Source organism: Typopeltis vanoorti, chromosome 7 (genome assembly GCF_054136105.1).
Source record: "Typopeltis vanoorti isolate ZY-2024b chromosome 7, IOZ_Tvanoo_1.0, whole genome shotgun sequence".
Lineage (NCBI taxonomy): Eukaryota > Metazoa > Arthropoda > Arachnida > Uropygi > Thelyphonidae > Typopeltis > Typopeltis vanoorti.
The window spans coordinates 134,076,953-134,097,623 of NC_143555.1; the positions used below are offsets into that span (position 1 = coordinate 134,076,953).

Genomic DNA, 20,671 nt, shown 5'->3' on the forward strand with positions numbered 1-20,671 from the left:
TTTTGTTCATTCGTTTTTGGACCCACTCTAGTGTTCACAATGAAAACTTAACAACTAAATTTGAGCACAATGTGTGGCTGGACCAACGGATTATAGCAGAGGCACCACTTTCTTATCCCTACATGTCAATGTACTTTTTATCATAGCAGCAATATGCTGTTGGAACTTTAGCTCATTGTCTACCGTCACCCCAAGATCTTGAATCTCATCCACTTCCTGAAATATAGCTCCATCAATACAGTACATAACCTTATATTTCTGTACCCCAAAGTGTAACACCTTGCATTTATTAATATTAAAACTACAACCCCACTTATCTGTCCAAGCTAAAAGACTATTCAAATCTTTCTGTAGAGAATTAACAGCAGCAATACTCTTGATAATTCTACCTAACTTTGCATCATCAGCAAATATTTGAAGAGCCCCAGTCAATTCACATGAAATATCATTAACAAATAAGTCAAACAGTAGGTACCCAGGAATAGAACCCTGAGGCATGCCACTGGTCACCTTCCTTTTCTGAGACACTGCTCCAACATACACAACTTTGCTGGTATATTTCAAAAAAACAATCTTCAATTTATCTAACCAATCTTTTATGTAATCCCATCTTCTGCAGCTTATACACCAATCTGTCTTGTGGTAATCTATTAAATGCCTTTACAAAGTCCAAGGAAATTACTGTATAGGAATCTCCCTTATCCAATTCATTGGTTACCTTATCATAAAATGTAAGCAGATTGCTAAAACAAGATCTACTTTTCACAAACCAATGCTGACCATAGAGAATCTTATGTCCATCAACCTAATCCTGCATTCTATTTCTAACCAATATTTCCAACACTGACCACAACTTCAGATATACAGACAGGTCTATAATTGACCTGTCTGTAGACCCATATTTGTGGAGAGGTACTATTTTGCTTTCTTTCCACTCCTTAGGAATCTTCCCCCACTGCATTAAATAACCAGGTCATGGGCATGGCTAACTCTTGCACATTCTTCAAAAATGCGTGGTGATATGTCATCCATTTCCACAGCCTTATTAACATCCCAAGAAATGCTTTATACACCTCTGATTCTTTCACCTTTAATTCTACTAATACCTGCCTCCCATTCAGCATGTTGTACTGCATCATTCACATCAGTATGATATACACTGCTGAAATGTTCATTGAATAATTCCACTATATCATTTGTTATAGTTACTCTGCTATCATAACTATCCACCAGTATCAACCTACTGTAATTATTTTTTCTCTTGCTTGCCACATAGTAGAAGAATTCCCTTGGATTAGCTTTGACCTGATTAGCCAATCTCCTTTCATATTCTACTTTTTCTTTTTTAACCATGCTTGTCGCTTTTCTGGCCTGCAGTTTATGTTCTTTATGCATCTGTTCACTATAAATTATCTTGTACCTCCTCCATAACTTCTTTTACAACGTTGCTTGCTTGATTTAACTGTTCATCCCAATCTCACTCCTACTCTATTTATTCATGTAACTCTTGGTATACATTTATGCATTGCTTGTGTCAGATACTGCCAACATCTTTTCTGCACAACTCATCAACCCAGTATACTGATGCTAGTTGACTACAGAGCTTTTCCCTATTTTTATTAATTTTATATATATTTTTTGCATTTTTTAATTAATTTTTTTTTACATAGCCCAAAAGGCCTACTCTAGAGACCAAATACATAACATTTTCCAGCCACTTCAGGCCTGCATTAGGTGGGGAGGCAGTCTCACGCCAAATGATGAAATTCATCTCTCACCTAAGGACATTCACAAGCATCCATGATTACAGTGGGATTCAAACACACAGCCTGTTGGTTGGAGAGCAGATGCACTAACCATTCAGCCAACCAGGCTGGCAAATTTGTCTAAACATTTCACAATCAGTACTCTTCATATTCCCTGGCCTATAACAACACCTTCTTATATATACTTATTCTCTTGATCTCAACTTCATACCATCATCATCATCAAATTCCTGCCATGTACCCTCAAGGGGTGTACAGGATATGACAGTACTACATGAAAAAATTACATCATTACTAACTTCCTATCTACAATTTTCCTCCAAATCAGTCTGTTACTTGTCAAGACTCCAACATTATCAGATCTTATATTTCTATCGTCTAAGGCTCTTTGTACCGTATCAATCCACCTATATCTTGGTCTTCCTCTGGGTCGTTTTCCTGCCAACCTGGCAGAGAACACTTGTTTTGCTAATCTTTCCTCTCCCATTCTATTTAAGTGACCATACCATCTGAGATTAGCTCTGCTAACGCATTCCTGGATGCTGACAATGTCAAGTTCTCTCCTAATATCCTCATTTTTAATATGATATTGCCATTGATGCCATCTGTTCATGCCTCTGATCTTTCTCAGGATTCTCATATCTGCGGTCTCTAGTCTTTGGTCAAGTGTTTTACTTCTGACCCAGCTCTCAGATCCATAAGTTAAAATTGGTTTGAACACTGTCTTGTATACGGCTAATTTAGTGTTCCGACTAATTTCTTTCTTATTCTATATGAATTTATTCAGTTGACTTCCCACGATACCAGCTTTGCTGATTCTGTTGTCTATTTCTATATTTAGTTTACCATCTTCAGTAAAAATTGTGCCTAAGTAGCTGAAATGTTTTACTTGTTCCACAGGTTCTCCATTCACAACACAGTTGACATTTTCAATGATTCTGCCTATTTTCATTGTCTTTGTCTTTTTATTGCTGACCTTCATACCATATCTAAACTTCATACCAAATAGCTTCAAAATCTTCACACATAGTGCTGTTTTTCACCTTCATACTTAAAGGATACGATTCCTCTGCTGTCATTAACAGTACTCCCTCTTCTCTCTTTACCTTCTTATCCTTTTGGAAAATTCTATATTCTGCCATTTCTAGTCCTGATGATATATCCTCGGTTGACTAAGTCAACCAAGTTTTACTTATACCAATTATTTTTGGGCATACTGACTTGATCAATGCTACAAACTCAGCCTCTTTATTCTGACACTCCTTATGTTAGCATACAAACATAATTCCCCACTTTTTGAGGCCTTCCCACCAACACCGCTCTGTACTCTCTCTGCTATAGAACACCATTCTTCAATCTGACTATCATTTCCCTGATCCTGACTCTGATTTTCATTCATACCCACCTTTTTGCACTGTATCACTCTGCCCTGCCATAATTACTTCCTCACCTTTGTATCTATCTTTTTCCACAACCTGCTTCTCAACCTCTTGGCCCTCAATGCTATTATCATATGAACCTTGTGTATTATTAGTAACAACATTCATTCCAAATATCCAACACCAAGCTCATTCAAATACATTCCATCAGCTTTGAACCATTCTAACTTCCCTTCAAATTCACTCAATGTATGGAGTGAATCCATCTCAGTCGAACAGTCTTTTCTCGACACAATTCACCATTTTGTCATTTAGTATCATTGCTCTCCTCATTTCATTACTGTTATATCTGAGCAACAAACTAACCACTTTCTCAATGACTATTATCCTTCACCTCCTGCAACAATTTCTTAATTCTTCAAATCCCTTCCACTTTCTTTGTCTCACTATCCAAGTTGTTTGCCCATCACCACTAATTCTGATGCCTGTTCCTTCCTTCTATGCCAAGCATCTGATATTTGTTTCATTGTACCACCTGGAAAACGTGTATATACCTTATTATTTACGACATCTTTAATGATTGAATCATCATATAAATCATCTTTAGATCTTGTTTCTTCCCGTTAATTTCTTCTTTAAATGTTCAATTTCCTCCTCCATACATTTAATCTGACTGTAAATGAATCCATTTTCATTAACTTTTGCCTAAGCTCTTTCCACATCACTTCTATTATTATCATCCCTAGCACTTCCATCCTTTTTCTGATTATTCCTGGTAACACCATTCTCATTTTAGGAACGCCCTAATGTTTCGTACACTATAATAAATACATTCCTTCTTCTCATTTAATCTAATACTCCATAAATATTTAGCATTTTTGGGCACATACATGCACTTGTTGCAGCATATGCACTGCGAAATGTTCAATAAAAAACTGCATCTCCAAGTTGAAATCTTCTGCATTGCTGCCATACGCTTCTTTACTGCAGTGTTAACTAGCACTTTAACGTTAATTAAAACAAGAAGGAAGCAAATACTCGCAATACACAGTACAATACCTATATTCAGTCTGACTATCACACAAAAGCACTATTAGAAAAATCTACACAATATTATTAAGAAAAAAAAAAGACTTTTCATAATGCTGTTCAAATACACTGTGCTACCACTCCTCACAATACTAGTGATATTAATAGTTAAGAAAGAAGCATTTCAGATTTTTAAAAATTTTCCCAAAATATATAATTTCTTTATATTAATTCAGAAAAAAAATGCAACTAAAATGTTTTTTTATTGTTTTCTCAGTTGCCAACGCATCATATGATATAACTGGCTCTGTCCTTTGTTTCAGGCTGGCCATTGTTTCAGTCAGTCAGAAAGCAGAAAACCCACTGGTGTCATTAATGGGTGCATGACCTACAGATTTTTACTTTATTAAGAGTTTTTATGATGATTTTGAATTTTTTCACCTCAAAATTTGTTTATAATGGCACAGAAGTAATTGACTTTTTTTCCTTAAATGGTTCATAACATAACTTACTACACCTCTGAATCAAAAATTAAAATAATCAAAAATGAAGTGTGTTGCAATAAATTAGAATTGCAATTTTAATTTATTGCTTAGAAAATAATTATTATGAATTATGAATTTTATTGTCTAAATCTACTTACTTTGTAGATTATTTAACTGTGTAAACACATAAAAATATAATAAAAATTATAAGAAAACTGTTATCTGAAAACATTCAAAAAATTAGAATAATTTTTAATGTGGTTCAAAATATTAGAATAATGCAAAAATAAATGCACAAAAATTACTGTTCAAAGGGAAACAACATGATAATTAGTGTTTATGACCGCTCATAAATGGTTGAGCATATTATTTACTAGCAGTTCACAGTCTTTTTTATCAAAACATGTCCATATGGTCTGCAGACTAAAAACAAGTTCATTTTTGTCTCTTGGAGCAACTTCTTGAAGACATTTCTTCATAATTCCCCACAAATGCTCAATGGGGTTTAAATCTGGTGAGTTTGCTGCCCAAAGAATTACATTGATTTAATACGTGTATTAAAGCAATTACTCTACATATAACTGAAAAATAATGCATTTCGATTTCTATATTAAGGTCGTCTTGTGTTTATTTCATATATATACATATATATGAACTAAACACAAGCTATTATAATATTTTTATTATCCGAGTGTATATCTATTTTTCCTTGCACTAATTTTTTTTTTATTATTAATTTTGTTATTAATTTCTATTTATACTTGACTGCACCTTTGTTACTAGTCCAACTCCTTATGCCTTACTTAACTCTGTTTTACTTTGCCCCTAACTTATTCTGCTTAACAAATATCTCTCAGTTAATCCTACTTATCTTTATCCTCTGTTCCTACTGCAAGTCAATAGACCTTAAGCCTTTAGCCTATCTACGAAAGACAGGTCACCTAACTTCTCAATCAGAAAAATTAATTTGATTTTACGATTGCACCATTCTAATGAATTTTATATAGTCAGAGAATTTAGGGAAGGAACACAGGCAAAATCATAAGTAAATCACACATTCATGTAGCTAATCGTGGCATATAGGAGTCAAAGACTCGTCATCCTTTTATCTCACACACATCTCATCATACCGGGTCTTAAACACATTCAAACTCCTTGCAGACACCACACTCTCAGGCAAGGCATTCCAATCATTCACAACTCTGCACGAAAAAAACCTGCCTCTCACTCCCCTACTCACACCCTCTTTATACAGTTTCCAGGGATGACCTCTGGTTCTCCCCTGATCTCCCACTATTCGCTGTAGAACTTCTCCACCATTGATCCTATAACAACCCCTTACCAACTTGTAGGTCTCTATCATATCTCCCCTCTTCCTTATCTCCACTAGACTCTGCAAATTACATCTTTTCAATCTTTCCTCATACTCGACATTCCAGAGGTCAGAAACTACCTTAGTCAGTCGCCTTTGGACCCTTTCCAACATCTCTTCATCCTTCTGAAAACCAGGTGACCAAATCTGGGCACAATAGTCCATGTGTGGCCTAATCAAAGCCTTATACAATGGAACAAGAATCTCCCTACTTCTACACGTCAGTGTCCTCCTCATCATTCCCAGAAGTCTTTGTGTTGTCTTCACAATTTTGGCGATGTGTCCCCTAAATTTTAGATCCTTATCCACTATCACTCCCAGATCTCTTATTTCCTCTACTTCCAACAATATATTCTCACCAAACATAAATTCTGCATCCCATCTTTGTTTTCCAAATTTTAAAACCTTACATTTTGCAACATTGAACTCACATCCCCATTTGCTTGCCCAATCACTCAATTTATTCAAGTCTTCTTGCAAGGCCACAACATCTTCACTACTCTTTATGGTTCGTCCCAACTTTGCATCATCTGCAAACAACTGAATATCTCCATCCAAATCTTCGCCAATGTCATTAATATACAAGTTAAATAGTAATGGCCCTAAAACAGATCCCTGAGGCACTCCACTAGTGACTTTCCTTTTCCTGGATATTGCACCCCCATACACAACTTGTTGATACCTATCAGATAGCCAGTCTCCAATCCAATGCACTAATCTAATATCCAACCCCATCTGCTCTAGTTTGACTGTCAACTTATCATGAAGTACTCTATCAAAAGCTTTTGCGAAATCCAAGTATATTACTGTGTATCCTTCTCCTCTGTCCAAGGAAGCAGTCACTTTATTGTAATAAGTAAGTAGATTACTAAAACACGACCTCCCTTTAGCAAATCCATGCTGTCCATCAAAGATTATACCATTGTTGTCAACCCAACTCTGGATCCTAGTTCTCACAAGCCTTTCCAACAACTTAACCACAACACCTGACACACAGATAGGCCTATAGTTTGATGCTTGAGTTCGATCACCTCCTTTATGAAGTGGCACAATCTTGCCCTCCTTCCGCTCTTTAGGGACTTGACCAAGTGCAAGACTCGTATTAAAAAAATATGTCAAGGCAGGTGTCAACTCTCTGGGCACATTCCTTCAGAATACGCGGTGATATATTATCAAGTCCCACAGCCTTATTTACATCTAGTTTACTCAACTCCCCAAACACCTCTTGCTCACTTACAGTCAGTCTCTCCTCCCCATCATCAACTGCTCTTAATCTCTCCATGAAGTCACATTCACAAGATTGAAAGATCTTTATGAACTGCTCATTAAGTATCTCCACCACACATTCTGCAACAGCTGTCTTTATACCATTTCCTCCAATCAATGTCATCCTTCCATAATCATTCTTTCTTTTGCTGGCTACATATCGAAAGAACTCCCTAGGATTCTTTTTAGCTTCATTAGCTAACTGCTGTTCGTACCTCTCTTTAGCTACTCTCACCAACCAAGTCACTCTCCTTGCCTGGTCTTTGTAGAACTCATGAAATTGGTTACTTCCACTTCTCTTATGCTGCCTCCACAATGCCCTTTTTCTCTGTATTGCATGCTTAATCTCTTTATTCATCCATCTCACACCTAACTTATTTAACCTTCTCACCCGCGGTATACATTTAGACATTGCATCCACTAAATATTTTTTGAAAATCCCCCAAGCTGCCTTGATCTCTTTTCCAGCTAACTCCTCATTCCATGCTACACCTGCAAGCTGTCTCCTGAGCTCTTCATAATCACCCCCCCTTGTAGTTCCACATATACCCTTTTTTCACAGGGGTCCTTGCACTGCTGGCAACCACCCAAGTAATCACCTCATGGTCACTTTCACCAATTGGTGGATGATTTGATACCTCATTGATAATTACATCCTCCGATGAGATGACCAAATCCAAGACCCTTAATCCTCTTGTGCCCTCTGTTACATACTGTCTGAGGTAGTTATCCTTCAAAAACTCAAGAAACTCATTTTCTTTACTTCCAGTTGCTGTCTCTTCATTCCAGTCTATATTGCCATAATTAAAATCACCCATAATGATCACCCTTTTCTTATTTGCTTGGCTTATTTGACTATACATTTCACTATCACCACCATCCACATTACCAGGTCTATAACAACATCCCACCAAGTATTTGATTCTATTCACCTCTATCTCACACCATACTGCCTCAAAACCACTGGCTCCATTTCCCTCTTGCATCTCTACCTTGTATGGACATAACTCTTTCTCTATCATCAATAGCACTCCCCCTCCCTTTTTACCCCTTCTATCCTCGCGAAACACATCATACCTTTCCATCTCTATTCCTGTCAGGATGTCATCCTCATCTAACCATGTCTCACTTATTCCGACAATCTCTGGGTGCACAGACGCAATTAGTACAACCCTTTCATCTGCCTTGTTTCTTATACTTCTAGCATTGGTATACAAACACAACAACTCATTTCTGGATCTACAGCTAGTTCCACTGATACCACTCACTCGATGTGATCTCTCCATGCTGGACTGGGGCCGTTTCCCTTTCTGCTTCTTCATTTTAGAACCCTTTGCAATTCTATCTGTTTCCTTTTGATCCCTGATCATCCCATTACTTTCTTGCCTAAACATTCTCTCACCTCCTCTTGGAGCATCCACCTTTCTCACGCTGTGTATCCCTGTCCACCCTGAGCTTCCCCGTTTCCCTGCTCCTCTTGCACACCCATTCTCTCATTTTCTATACTCATACCACTCACTTCCACATTCATTTCCACTCCTTCAATCTCTCTTGTCTTACTCTCCTGCTCTTCCACATCACTCCCCTCTCGATCTGATTCATTCTCTCTATTCACTTCTCTACCTTCCAGCAGCAGTCTCTCCAAGCGACTCACACCATAACCACTCAAATGCAGTCCATCACTCCCATACAGCTCACTTCGTCCCTCAAACTCATTCCACACATCAACAAACTGTACTCCCATCTCCTCACACATTTCAGCCAGAATATCATTCATAATCCTTGCTCTCCGCCTCATTTCACCACAATCATACCTAGGCAACACACTGACCACCCTTCCTGTCACACTATTCTCCTTTATCTTTCCAAGCAGTCTCCTGACATTCATTTTGACATGCTCTTTGTTCTCTCTCAAATCATTCGTACCATTAATACAATTAACTCTTTTGCTCGTTCCCGCCTCATATTCAATGCCTCAATCACTCTACTCATTTTACCGCCTGGAAAACATACCTTGTGCATTTTATCCTCTAGCACACCTTTAATAATGGAGTCGCCATACAACGCCACTCGCTCATCTTTTGTTAACTCTTTCATGCCGTCATGATTTATTTTAATAGTTTTGACCTGAATTCTCTTAATTTCATTCCGCATCCATTTCATTTCTTGCTTCATCCAATCCAATTCACCTTCTGAACCTCGCGACACATTCACTCTATCATTAAATCTTTCTAACTTTCTAACTCTCGATCCCCTCTTCTCACTTTCCCTCTCATTCATCCTTCTTTGTTTCCGTACTTTCGGTCCAACATACGTCCAACTTTCGCTATCATTCTTCTCACTTTTACTGTCATTCATCTTTCTTTGGTTCAGTACTTTCGTTCCAACATGCGTCCAACTTTCGCCATCAGTCATTCTTTTTTCGCTATCATTCATTCTTTCAATTTTTTTTACTTGTGATTTCTGCACCACGCCATTTCTACTTTCATTCGTTCTCTCAATTTCGTTTCTTTCCGCCTCACTTTCGTCCCTTTTAACATCCATTACGGTTGTCTCACTCGCCATCCTTCTCTTTCAAACGTGCACTCGCGACACAATCGGTACTAGCACTTTCTGTCATCAACTTCATGTTCGCATTCATCAATTCCTCGTTCAGGTCACATTTCGCACACACCCTTCTTCCATCCGCACTAAACATCCACAAATCATTTATGTAATCGAAGGAATACATATAACAGACCTCACACTTAACGAACCGACTGAAATCCAAATTAAAATCATGGAATGACAATGCCGCCGCCATTTTTTTTTTTTTTCTGCAGGTTACTAGGTCTAATATTAACATTTTCGTATTTAGTTTAAGCAAGAAAAAAACCCCACACTAATAATATCGGTAGCATACAACGTTTACAGCCGCTCTTACTTAAACAATTACGCATATATACTTAATTATTCCTAGTAAAACTTATCTGAATCAGGAGCTCTTCAAAACACGTTCGTAGCGCTTGACCCACTAGCGTCCTCTCAGACATTTATATAATAGAAATTATGTAGTAATTGAAAATTTATCAAACAACATTTTATTTTAACTAGTAAGAAACTACAATTCACATACTAAAAGGGAGAAAATATTTCTCTCAGCCTATCTATACTTAATAGATATAACACACAATTGGCTACTTTACATAACATTCACTTAGCCTCATCACATCACAAAATAAACAGGTAGCTGTCCCCTGGATTACAGCTTAAAGCTAAATGCTTCAATCTTATATACAATTATATAATCATTTCACCCATACATAACCATAACACAATGTCTATCATTTCACTAACACTTTCCCCATAAGCACTTTCATTACACTTGCTAATTCCGATTATACTTATCTTAAACATTAACAAAACGTGTTCACTTACAGTGCCCTTTTACATTGTTAGTCCGGTCAATTGAAACTTCAACAGATAGCTTGTCTCTGCGTCTTCATCCTTGGTTATGATTGTCGCTTGGACGATGTGGCGGTTCTTGTTATGAAAACTGTCCGGTACAGTTGGGGCGATTTCCCATCGACATGGCCTTTGCGTTTCCTTATTGGATTACTGGGAAGGATCTGCCAAAATCTCCATTACGTTGTGGGTAGTTACACTCCCCTGGCACACTCCAAGCAAGAGCTCCCCTGATTACAGCCTCGCTTCCTCACACCTGAAACTGGATCTCCTGAGATAGGAAAAAACTCGGAGCCAAAGAAAAATTTTTTTTTTACCATCTCAGTCCTCTTAAATATCTTTTCTAATCCAGGATTACCCGTCAGCAGGATGACATCACTTCAGCCCCCCCTCCATTTAAGTATCTTAGGTGCTTATTTATTATTCACAAGACTTTGCAAACATTTGTTTTTGCTTATCCATCATACTAATCTCGGTTAATCCCCTTTCTTTAGGTTTACATACAATTTTCAGTGGAGTTTAATGAGTGCATTTTACAATGAAATAAAACATTTCAATTACTACATAATTTCTATTATATAAATGTCTGAGAACCTCTGTAAAAATTGAGCTTGATAAATTAATTAATTTAACTTATTGTGCAAGAATTTTACACTATATCACAATACACATAAGTAAGTTGAAGTATAATTGCTCATTAACTGTTTACACTAACCCGATCTCTGGTGAAGGAAAGAAAAAGGGAAAGAGTAATATTTAAAATTTAGAAAAATTAAATAAAATTAAAAAAATTAAATCAAAAAATTTATAATAAAATTTTTATTATAAATTTTAAAATATTTAAAATTTATAATAAAAATGATAAAAAAAAATAGAAGTGGAGCTAAATCAATTGCTACTCTATAGTCCTGTTTTTTTTTAATGTTATGTCCACTGATCAGGTTGCATTGGGATTCTACCAACTTGTTCTTGTTATATGGGATGCAGATGGGTCTTCCATATTCTTGGAATTTCCAATGTACAGTATGGCTATGGCATTTTTGTAATCTTTTTTATCTTTAGTAGAATTATTGTGAAGGAAATTTTTTTTTATTTAAAATTTTACTCTTCCCCTCTTTCTGGGTAGGCAAGGTATGGAAAGGGATCTTTAGATGAGCTGAGTATGCTTTTTAATTTTGTGGGAGGTTTGAATTCAGAGGTTAGGCTAGATGTAAATAGTTAATAAAGCAGTTATACTATACATTTTTTGTATTTTTGAAAATTATGGAGACAACTATAATTTTCAAAAATGCATTCGGATCACTGTGTAAGCTTAAAAGAAAGGATACAGTTATACTATAACTTACTTATGTGTACTGTGATGTAGCTTATGTTTATTTCATATATATGTATTTCCTAATGATGACCTTGATATAGTGATCGAAACATCGTGTTATTTTTCTTTGTTGTAAGTAAAGTAATTGCTCTAACATGTGTTTTTTATCTCCATATTTTCTACACAACATATCCTATTTCTTATTCAGAGTATTTATTAATCACTGCAAAATTCATAAAGTTTGACATTCAAAGCCTTGTAGATCAAAAAAGTTCATTCATTCCTTTATGTAAAGTAGGCAGATATTCCATACACCTGACAAAACTGATTATTTCGTTATGGATAACAATGAAGTCATCAGGAGATTGAAACTGTATAATATTTGATTTTGATGAAAGTGAGTTATTTTTATTACCCCTTTAGATGGAAGAATACATTTTTTTTTTTAGATTTTTCCTGGCATCCAATTAATTATGGCACCCATTTTTATTTGAAAGATCTACAGAATTTTTACAATTTTGGAGGGTTTTAAAATTAATCACAACTCATTACCAGGTGGTCCAAGCTCTTTTATTTATTGCATGTTTCTTTTATACAAGTAGTGGAATATGTACACCCAAAACTTGCCTTTATTGATGTATTTCTTCTATTTAAAAAAAAAAAAGCTTCAAAATTTGCAAAAAATTAAAAATGGCTGAATTTGAAGCCAAAAAAAAAAGGCGACCATATAGCAAAATTGGTCACATTTTGTTATTTTACCCATTAACTTAGACAGCCTTTTGAAAATCGCAATTTTTTTGTTGAATCATTCATCATATCTTGTACATCCACTTATCAAGACAATTTTTAGGGCCACCTATGTGGTATGAAGAAAGCAAATTACATGTTGAGAGCTTCTGCATGTCACAAGCATTAATATAAAATTACAAAAAAAAATTTAAATACAATATTAATTCAGTAACTATGCAGGCAATGTAATTTCATATATCTAGGGTTTGCAAAAAACAGATGCACTGCAGTTTGAAGTGCTCATAAAATTTTGTTCTTTTTTAACCAATTTTATTTGCTAAATAATAAAAAATAATCTTGTTGTCAATTTTAATAGTGATTCTTAGAGTTTTGAACATGATAATTTTAGTGTTTTATACAATTGCTTGTCATATCCTACGCTTTCCTTGAATAATTATTATTATATTCCTGGTTGGCCAACTGGTTAGCGTATCCGCTCTCCAGCCAAAAGGCTGAAGGTTTGAATCCCGTCATGGGCATAGATGTTTGTGATGTCTCTAAAAATACTAGTGGTGGTGGTCAGTGATGGCAGTGGTGTAGTTGTGGCCCATTGTAGTTGGCAGATTGAGTGGTAGAAAAAGAGAGTTGTAGAGTAGGTGCTCTCTTGATGAGTCTTTGGACTCCCTAGAAGTGTCACGTAATAATAATAATAAAAGTTTTTCCTCATGATGGATATTCATGAGGAAAAACTTTACCCAACCCACTCCCTGCCAGTTTTTTTTATTGAATATTTTGCAAAACAAACTCTTGACTCAGTTCCCCTCAAACTTTCCATCTGATTATGTGGATCATGTGTTCTCTATTTGGCCTCATGGCCTGGACATATTAGACTCTTTCCTCTCCCACCTCAATAGTCTTCACTCTAGAATCCAATTTACTATGGAAAAGGAAACTAATAATAAAAGTTTGGTCTTTCTTTTGTGAATTATTTTATGAATGTATCATCATAGGAGATGATGATACATTCACAAGCTTTCTCATTACTCCCACCTTCTCAACAATCATTAAAGCAATAATTAATAGAGCCTATAACCTTCATTCCAGTCAAGCCTCTCTTGTGGCACAACTTAATCATATACACCACATCTTATCTAATGGCTACAGTTCCCATAATATCAAAAAAATAATCAATCCTTCCCACAATTCTTGACCTTCTCTTCAGAAAGATTTTACTCGTGTATCATCATCTCCTGTGCCTGAGGCACTTCAAAAAAAAAAAAAAAGCCAGAATTTTAAAGAAATATAACCTCTGCATAGCTTTCAAGCCCCACTTGAAACTAACCATCTTGATCCACTCCACTAAGGATCAATTCCCTTCTCTCTCTCTCTCAGTTCTTAGTGTATATTAGAGTTTCCTGTTCCTGCCAGGTCAGCGTGCTGTGTACAGACAAAAAGATCAGCCAGCCACTATCTACATGGAAAAACATAAAAAATGCATATCTTTGACCATGCTTTGGACACGGCTCATGGAATCAATTGGAAAAAGATCATCATGCTCCATTGTAGCAAATTTAGAAGAGAAAGGCTAGTTTTAGAATCTATTGCTGCTCTCCATGATTTTACTAATGCATCAAAAATAACGGTTGAGATATATATATAGCATGAGTGCTAAACACGATCATGAACCCACTCTCCGACCAATGGGGGATATGTATTCGAATCCACTGTAACATTAGCATAGCTTAGGGGGGGGGGAGGTCCACCCCGGGCAGACTTGGAAGATGAATAGACATGCAGGAGTATCAAAGAGATGGGAACATATGTGGAATTATAAGGCAGGTGATTACAATAGTCTTAGATATCAACTTGGGGAAGTTTCATGGAGGGAGGATTTGGAAGGCCTGGATATCATTAGTGCTTGGGAAATTGTGAAGGAATATTTGTTAGCAGCAATGGTAAGTTGTATACCACGAGTGGACAAGAGGACACAATTTGGAGTAAAGTGGATGACAAACAATATTAAACAGGAGCTGCATGTAAAAATGAGGCTATGGAAGAGATAAAGAGATAAGGAGACAGGTGAAGAGCAGATGTATGAAGAACATAAGAGACAGGCCAGGAGAGTGACTAGTATAGTAAGGAAGGCAAAACTGGAATATGAGAAGAGATTGGCCTTAAGATCCAAAGAAAATCCTAGGGAATTTTTTAGATATGTGGCCAGTAGGAGGAGAAATGATTGTGGAAGAATGACATTGTGGGATAAAAAGAGTGACTGATGCAGAGGACATAGTGAAATTGTTCAATGAACACTTTATTGGTGTATTTCATCCTGGAGGAGTAAATTTTAATACTAGAGGGATAGGGCAGGTTCGAGGTTTAGAGGTACAGGAGGAGAACGTGTTCCAAATACTGAGTACTCTGGATGTCAGTAAAGCTGTGGGACTGGATGATATTTCACTACGAGTTTTGAGAGAATGTGCTAAGGAACCGACAGCTGCTTTGACTTGGCTTTTCAATGAAAGTCTGGCTACAGGAAAGTTGCCAAGGGAATGGAAGGAAGGTAAGATAGTGCCATTGCATAAGGGCGGTAGTAGACTGGAAGTGTCTAATTATAGGCCAGTTTGTGTCATCAGTAGTTGTTAAGATCTTGGAGAAATTAGGGACCGTATACAACATTGGGCAGATGAGGGTGATGTTATCTGTGAGAGTCAACTTGAATTTGTGAAGGGGCGCTCTTGTTTTAGTAATATGCTAGCCTTTTATAATAAAGTTACAAGAGCAGTAGTTGAGGGAAAGGCATATACTGCCATTTTCTTGGATTTAGCAAAGTCATTTGGCAGGGTGCCACATGATAAGCTGATATTTAAGTTACAGCACATGGGTTTGGATGTCAGGTTGGTCAACTGGATTCAGGATTGGCTGTCCGATAGGTATCAGAGAGTTGTTTATGGTGGGATAGTTTCAAGGAGGCAGAGGGTTACAAGTGGGGTCCCATAGGGCTCAGTACTGGGACCTATATCGTTTAACCTTTATATCAGTAACATTGTCAGTAGATTGCAGGGGGATGTTCAGTTGTTTGCAGATGATATGAAGCTGGGAAGGTTTATTATTAATAATGCAGATGTGGTAGTCATGCAAAAGGATTTGAATAAGCTAGACAGATGGGCAAATGAATGGGGGTGTTGGTTTAATGCAGCAAAATGTAAGGTCTTGAGGTTTGGGAAACACAATGGGATGCTGCATACTCTATTGGAGGAGATATACTGGAGGAAGTAGGGGAGACGAGATCTGGGGTTGATGATTGACAGAAACCTGAAATTCAGGGGACATATTGTGAAGGTAACACAAAGGATTGCTGCAATAATGAGAAGGACGGTGACCTGTAGAGATAAAAGAGTTATCATTCCGTTGTATAAGACCCCGATCAGACCACACTTAGACTATTGTTCTCAGATTTGGTCCCAGGATTTGAAGGGGATAAATTAACTCTGGAAAGGGTATAGAAGCGGATAACAAAGACAGCTTCAGGACTGTACAGTGTTAGTTATGAGGATCGGCTGAGGGAATGTGGACTGCAGAGTTTGGTGGATAGAAGGAAGAGAGGTGACATGATTGAGGCTTTTAAATGTTGAGAGGTGGTTACAGGGTTGACATTGGGGAGTTCTTTCGCTTGGTTGAACAGCAGGAAAGAGTGATGACAAGAGGCCAAAAGGAAACTGTGAGCAAGAGGGTGAGGAGTGGTTTCTTTGCATGGAGGGTGGTTGAACCATGGAATGCATTGCCTGATAGTGGTGAGAGCGAGAACGGTCAATGAGTTTAAGGAGTGATATGATAGACTTTGTGTTTCCTGGGAAAGAGCTTCCACGTTGAGTCTTGATAGACTTGCATTTCCTAGGAAGGACCTCCCGTGATGAGTTTTTTGACTCCTTGGAGGCCTAAATAATAATAATAATAATAATAAAACGTCCAAATATATAGGAAACACTAACACTTTGAGATCCCAGTTTACATCCTAGGTTGCCAACAGGTGCCCACCTCACCTAGTTAGGACTCTGGTCTTTCTTCCACTTGTTTCATTTTGTTTTGTGTTCATTTGTGTGTGTTACAAGTCTTATATACAGTAAACCCTTGCCGAACGCAGGGGTTACGTCATTAATGCATTGCGCGCATGGCAAAATTGCGTTCCGCAAAGTTAACTTTCTATGGAAAAAAATGTGTTAGGTATAGTTCAAATTAAGAAAGTATGTATGTATAATTTAAACTAACCTAAATATTGTTGTAATTAAAAGGGAAAAATGACACAAATGTTAATTGAAAGGATTTTTATTGCTGCTCAATAAGTAGGTACATGATATAATTATTTTTTTAAAAAGCTAGTGATTTTTGCTTGGGACAATGACTGAAGCAACTCTATAAAAGTTTCGTAGTAAGGAGTGCAGAGTTTTTCAATGCCTTTCATAAAGTGTCCTCTTCCTTCTTCATTTGGGTCAATCTCCATTGCAAAATCAGACAGTTCCTGTGCCTTTTTTAACAATTCGTTTAACTTCTTGTAAGTTAAAGGTGCCTTATCTTCTTCACTATCACTGCTTTCACTGTCAGCTGGTGTTACAAGATCATCCAATTCTTCATTCGTCATTTCTCGATCGTCATTCTCGATTAATTCTTTGACTTCTCCTTCTTACATATCTGAAAATCCTTCACCGTCAATTGCTTTTGCAATTTGTGCGATTTCTTTGGCTTCATTTTCAATCGATGGAAATCCTTTAAAATTGTTGACAACTTCTGGCCAGAGCTGATGCCAGCAAGCTTTCAATGTTGATGAATTCACTTGTTCCCATGCGAGTTTAATCATTTCTATGCAGTGGTGTTGAATCACTTTCAAAATGCCATTAGCACGTCATGCTTTATTTGCAGAAGTGTAAACATGCCTGACATAATAGGCTTGGAATGTTTTTATGATCCCTTGATCCATTGGTGGGATTAAGGAAGTGGTGTTAGGTGGGAGGAATAAAACCTCTACATTTGGATGCAATGTCGTGAGGGCTTCAGCATCATGTCCTGGAGCATTATCGAGAATTAGGAGAACTTTAAAGCACAGGTTTTGCTGTTCTAAGTAATGTTTGACTTCTTTAATGAATGAATTTTCAAACCAGTTATTAAAGAGGGCTTTTGTTACCCAAGCTTTTCTATTCCACTTCCACACAACGGGCAATTGCTCAAAATTTTTTCCCTGCAATGCACAAGGCTTTTTAGATCGATAAATGAGCAGAGGCTTGCACTTAAAGTCGCCTGATGCATTTCCACAAAAAAGCAAAGTGAGTCTATCCTTAAAAGCTTTAAAACCTGGGGCAACCTTTTGTGTCTTTGTGATGTAGGTTCGTTGTCACATTTGCTTATAAAATAGGCCCATCTCATCCACATTGAAAACTTGTTGTGGAACGTAACCCCTCTCTTTAATGAATTTCAAAAATTGGGGTTTGAATTTCTCTGCTGCTTCTTTATCTGCAGAGCCAGCTTCTCCCTGAAGCTTTACATTGTGCAAATTAAAACAACGCTTAAAGTTTTCAAGCTAACCTTTGCTTGCTTGAAAGTCAATTTTCTCTGACGATTGGCCATCTTTATTTAAAACGAAAGAAAACAAATCTAAAGCTTTGTTTCGAATAGCAACACCATTCACAGCTGACCCTTTTTCGTTTACTTGATTGTCAATCCAAGCTATTAATATATTTTCCATCTTTTCCAATTGCAGAATTCTTCTTGAAACTTGAGCAACCTTTGCCGAAGTATTGCCTGAAGCTTTGACACTAGACCGAATCTTTTCTTCATTCTCCCGTATTGTTCTTATACTTGATTCATTTATAGCTAGTTCTCTTGCAAGCCATGAAACATGTACCATTTTTCAACTTATCTAAAATTTCAATTTTCTGAGATAATGTCAAAACTTTGTGTCTTTTTGCTGCTTTATCATCTTCATTCTTCCTCTTAGGTGTCCTATTGAATTTTTGAAAATTAAAAGAAATACAAATGCAAAAGAAGAAGAGGATAAACACTGATAAATACATGATTACAGCTCTGCTAACGTGAGTGAAATGATCGCAACTCAGCTTGGGTCACTCAGCTAGCAGGCAGCACCAAGCAGGGTTGCTGACCAACGCTCTGCAGCATACCGCGTATGAATGAAATTCTAGTGTTGGACAAATTAAATGGAAACAATTAAGATAATGCGTATGTGCAAAATCGCGTTCTGCAAATCTGTGCTTGGCAAGGGTTTACTGTATTATGCACTCTGACAATGTCTTGGTGACTGAGATGAAACATTGCAAGAATTAAATATTATTTTAAATTCTTTCTCAGTGCTCTTTCACTCTATTAAGCCTCTAACGTGCAAATCGGGAGCAGTGTTTCTGCTGTAGTTAAACCATTTTCAACAAAGTAGGAGAATTTTTTTTTTGCAGGAATGATAGATTCGAGTTATCTGGTTAGATTTCAATTGAAAGAGGAAGAAATGGTGTTTAATAAGCTTAAAGAAGTTAACTCTGATTTCTTGTTTGTTCCTTTAAAAGAGAAGAAATTGAAAGTAGTTTTGTGAGTTATTTGTATTTTCTGCTGTGAAGTTTGTGGACCTTAGGAAATAAGTTCTATTTATGAGATTGTGTAACTTGTACCTGCAAGATACAGAAGCATTTACACACACTGTTACATTCATGCATACCACAAAGCATTCTACTGATATTTGTTTTGTAAATAAAGATATTAGTTTGAATTTATTGTCTTTTACTCAGTCGCTTGAGTTTTTCCCTCAGCATCATTTTGTTAAGTGATACTGGTCTTGAGAAAATAAGAATAATAAATACCTTGGATAGGAATTGCTTTTTTAACTACTTTCTGACTGTGATGTTTGTACATATCAAAAACATGGATGCAAAGTGTTCTTTAAAATCGAAATAACATTCAGATACCATTGAAATAACATGGATATGAAGCATAAAATGTTGATACATTTCATCAAATGCAGCCAGTTGAGTAGTTAATAGATAAAACCAGTTAATAAGTTATTTAATATACAACTGATGACACTATAGCAAAAGTTTAATTTGAATGTTGGTGATTTGTTGTAGGTGTTTGAAAGCCAAAGCGGTGTTCAGAAGAGGCTGGATAGGTGGCATATCTGGTGTATTGAATATATTGCACAATGTATTAATTTACTGAAAGAAGATCTTGCCATTATCATACAGTTGGTAGGTGAGGGAAAATAAAATTTTTCTTATTACTTGTACCTTCTCCCATTTGTTCAATTAACAAATAAATATGTATACTACAGTTCTTAATTTAAAACGTGAGTTGTTAATCTGAATTTTAAAAGCCATTAGTTAATAAATATTGTTTAATATATTCATAAATGAATATATTTATGAATATATTTGAGTTTCTTCAAATCTTTCCATGACCTCTGTTAAGTAGTTGTATATATTAAGAGGAAAATATCTCTTTTGGCTGATGATATGGCTGGGTAGAATAATGAACTGCCTAGATTATCACAGGTTCTCAGGGTTATTTTAAAAGTTTGGAAAAGTGGACAGGGAAGCATGGATTTAAATTTAATATAAACATTCAGTTAGGTAAAAAGATAATATTTATGTGAATATAAATTAAATGGACAGGGTTTAGAAATAGTTAACGAATGCAAGGATTTGAGTATTTTGGTTGGAAGAAAATTTAAGAATCGGATTCATATTGATACGAGAAACAAAACTCAACAGATTGCCAGTATAAATGAAAAGAAGATTAGGTAGGAGAAAACAATTTATGAATACTGTTAGATAAGTGTTCTTGCCAGTATTGAATTATTAACTGATTTTTAATAGGTCTCAAAAGAATTTAAGGTA

General features: G+C 36.4%; 1 protein-coding gene across 2 annotated transcripts in view; it reads left to right on the forward strand.

The window, feature by feature from the left end:
* LOC150105085 (protein Njmu-R1-like) overlaps window positions 1–20,671 on the forward strand; it is a 111,861-nt gene that overhangs the window by 42,848 nt on the left and 48,342 nt on the right. For both annotated transcript variants that reach the window (XM_090396143.1, XM_090396142.1), the window contains exon 7: window positions 19,904–20,023. In XM_090396143.1, coding sequence (XP_090252269.1) covers window positions 19,904–20,023 — 120 coding nt within the window. The remainder of the gene's footprint in view (window positions 1–19,903; window positions 20,024–20,671) is intronic.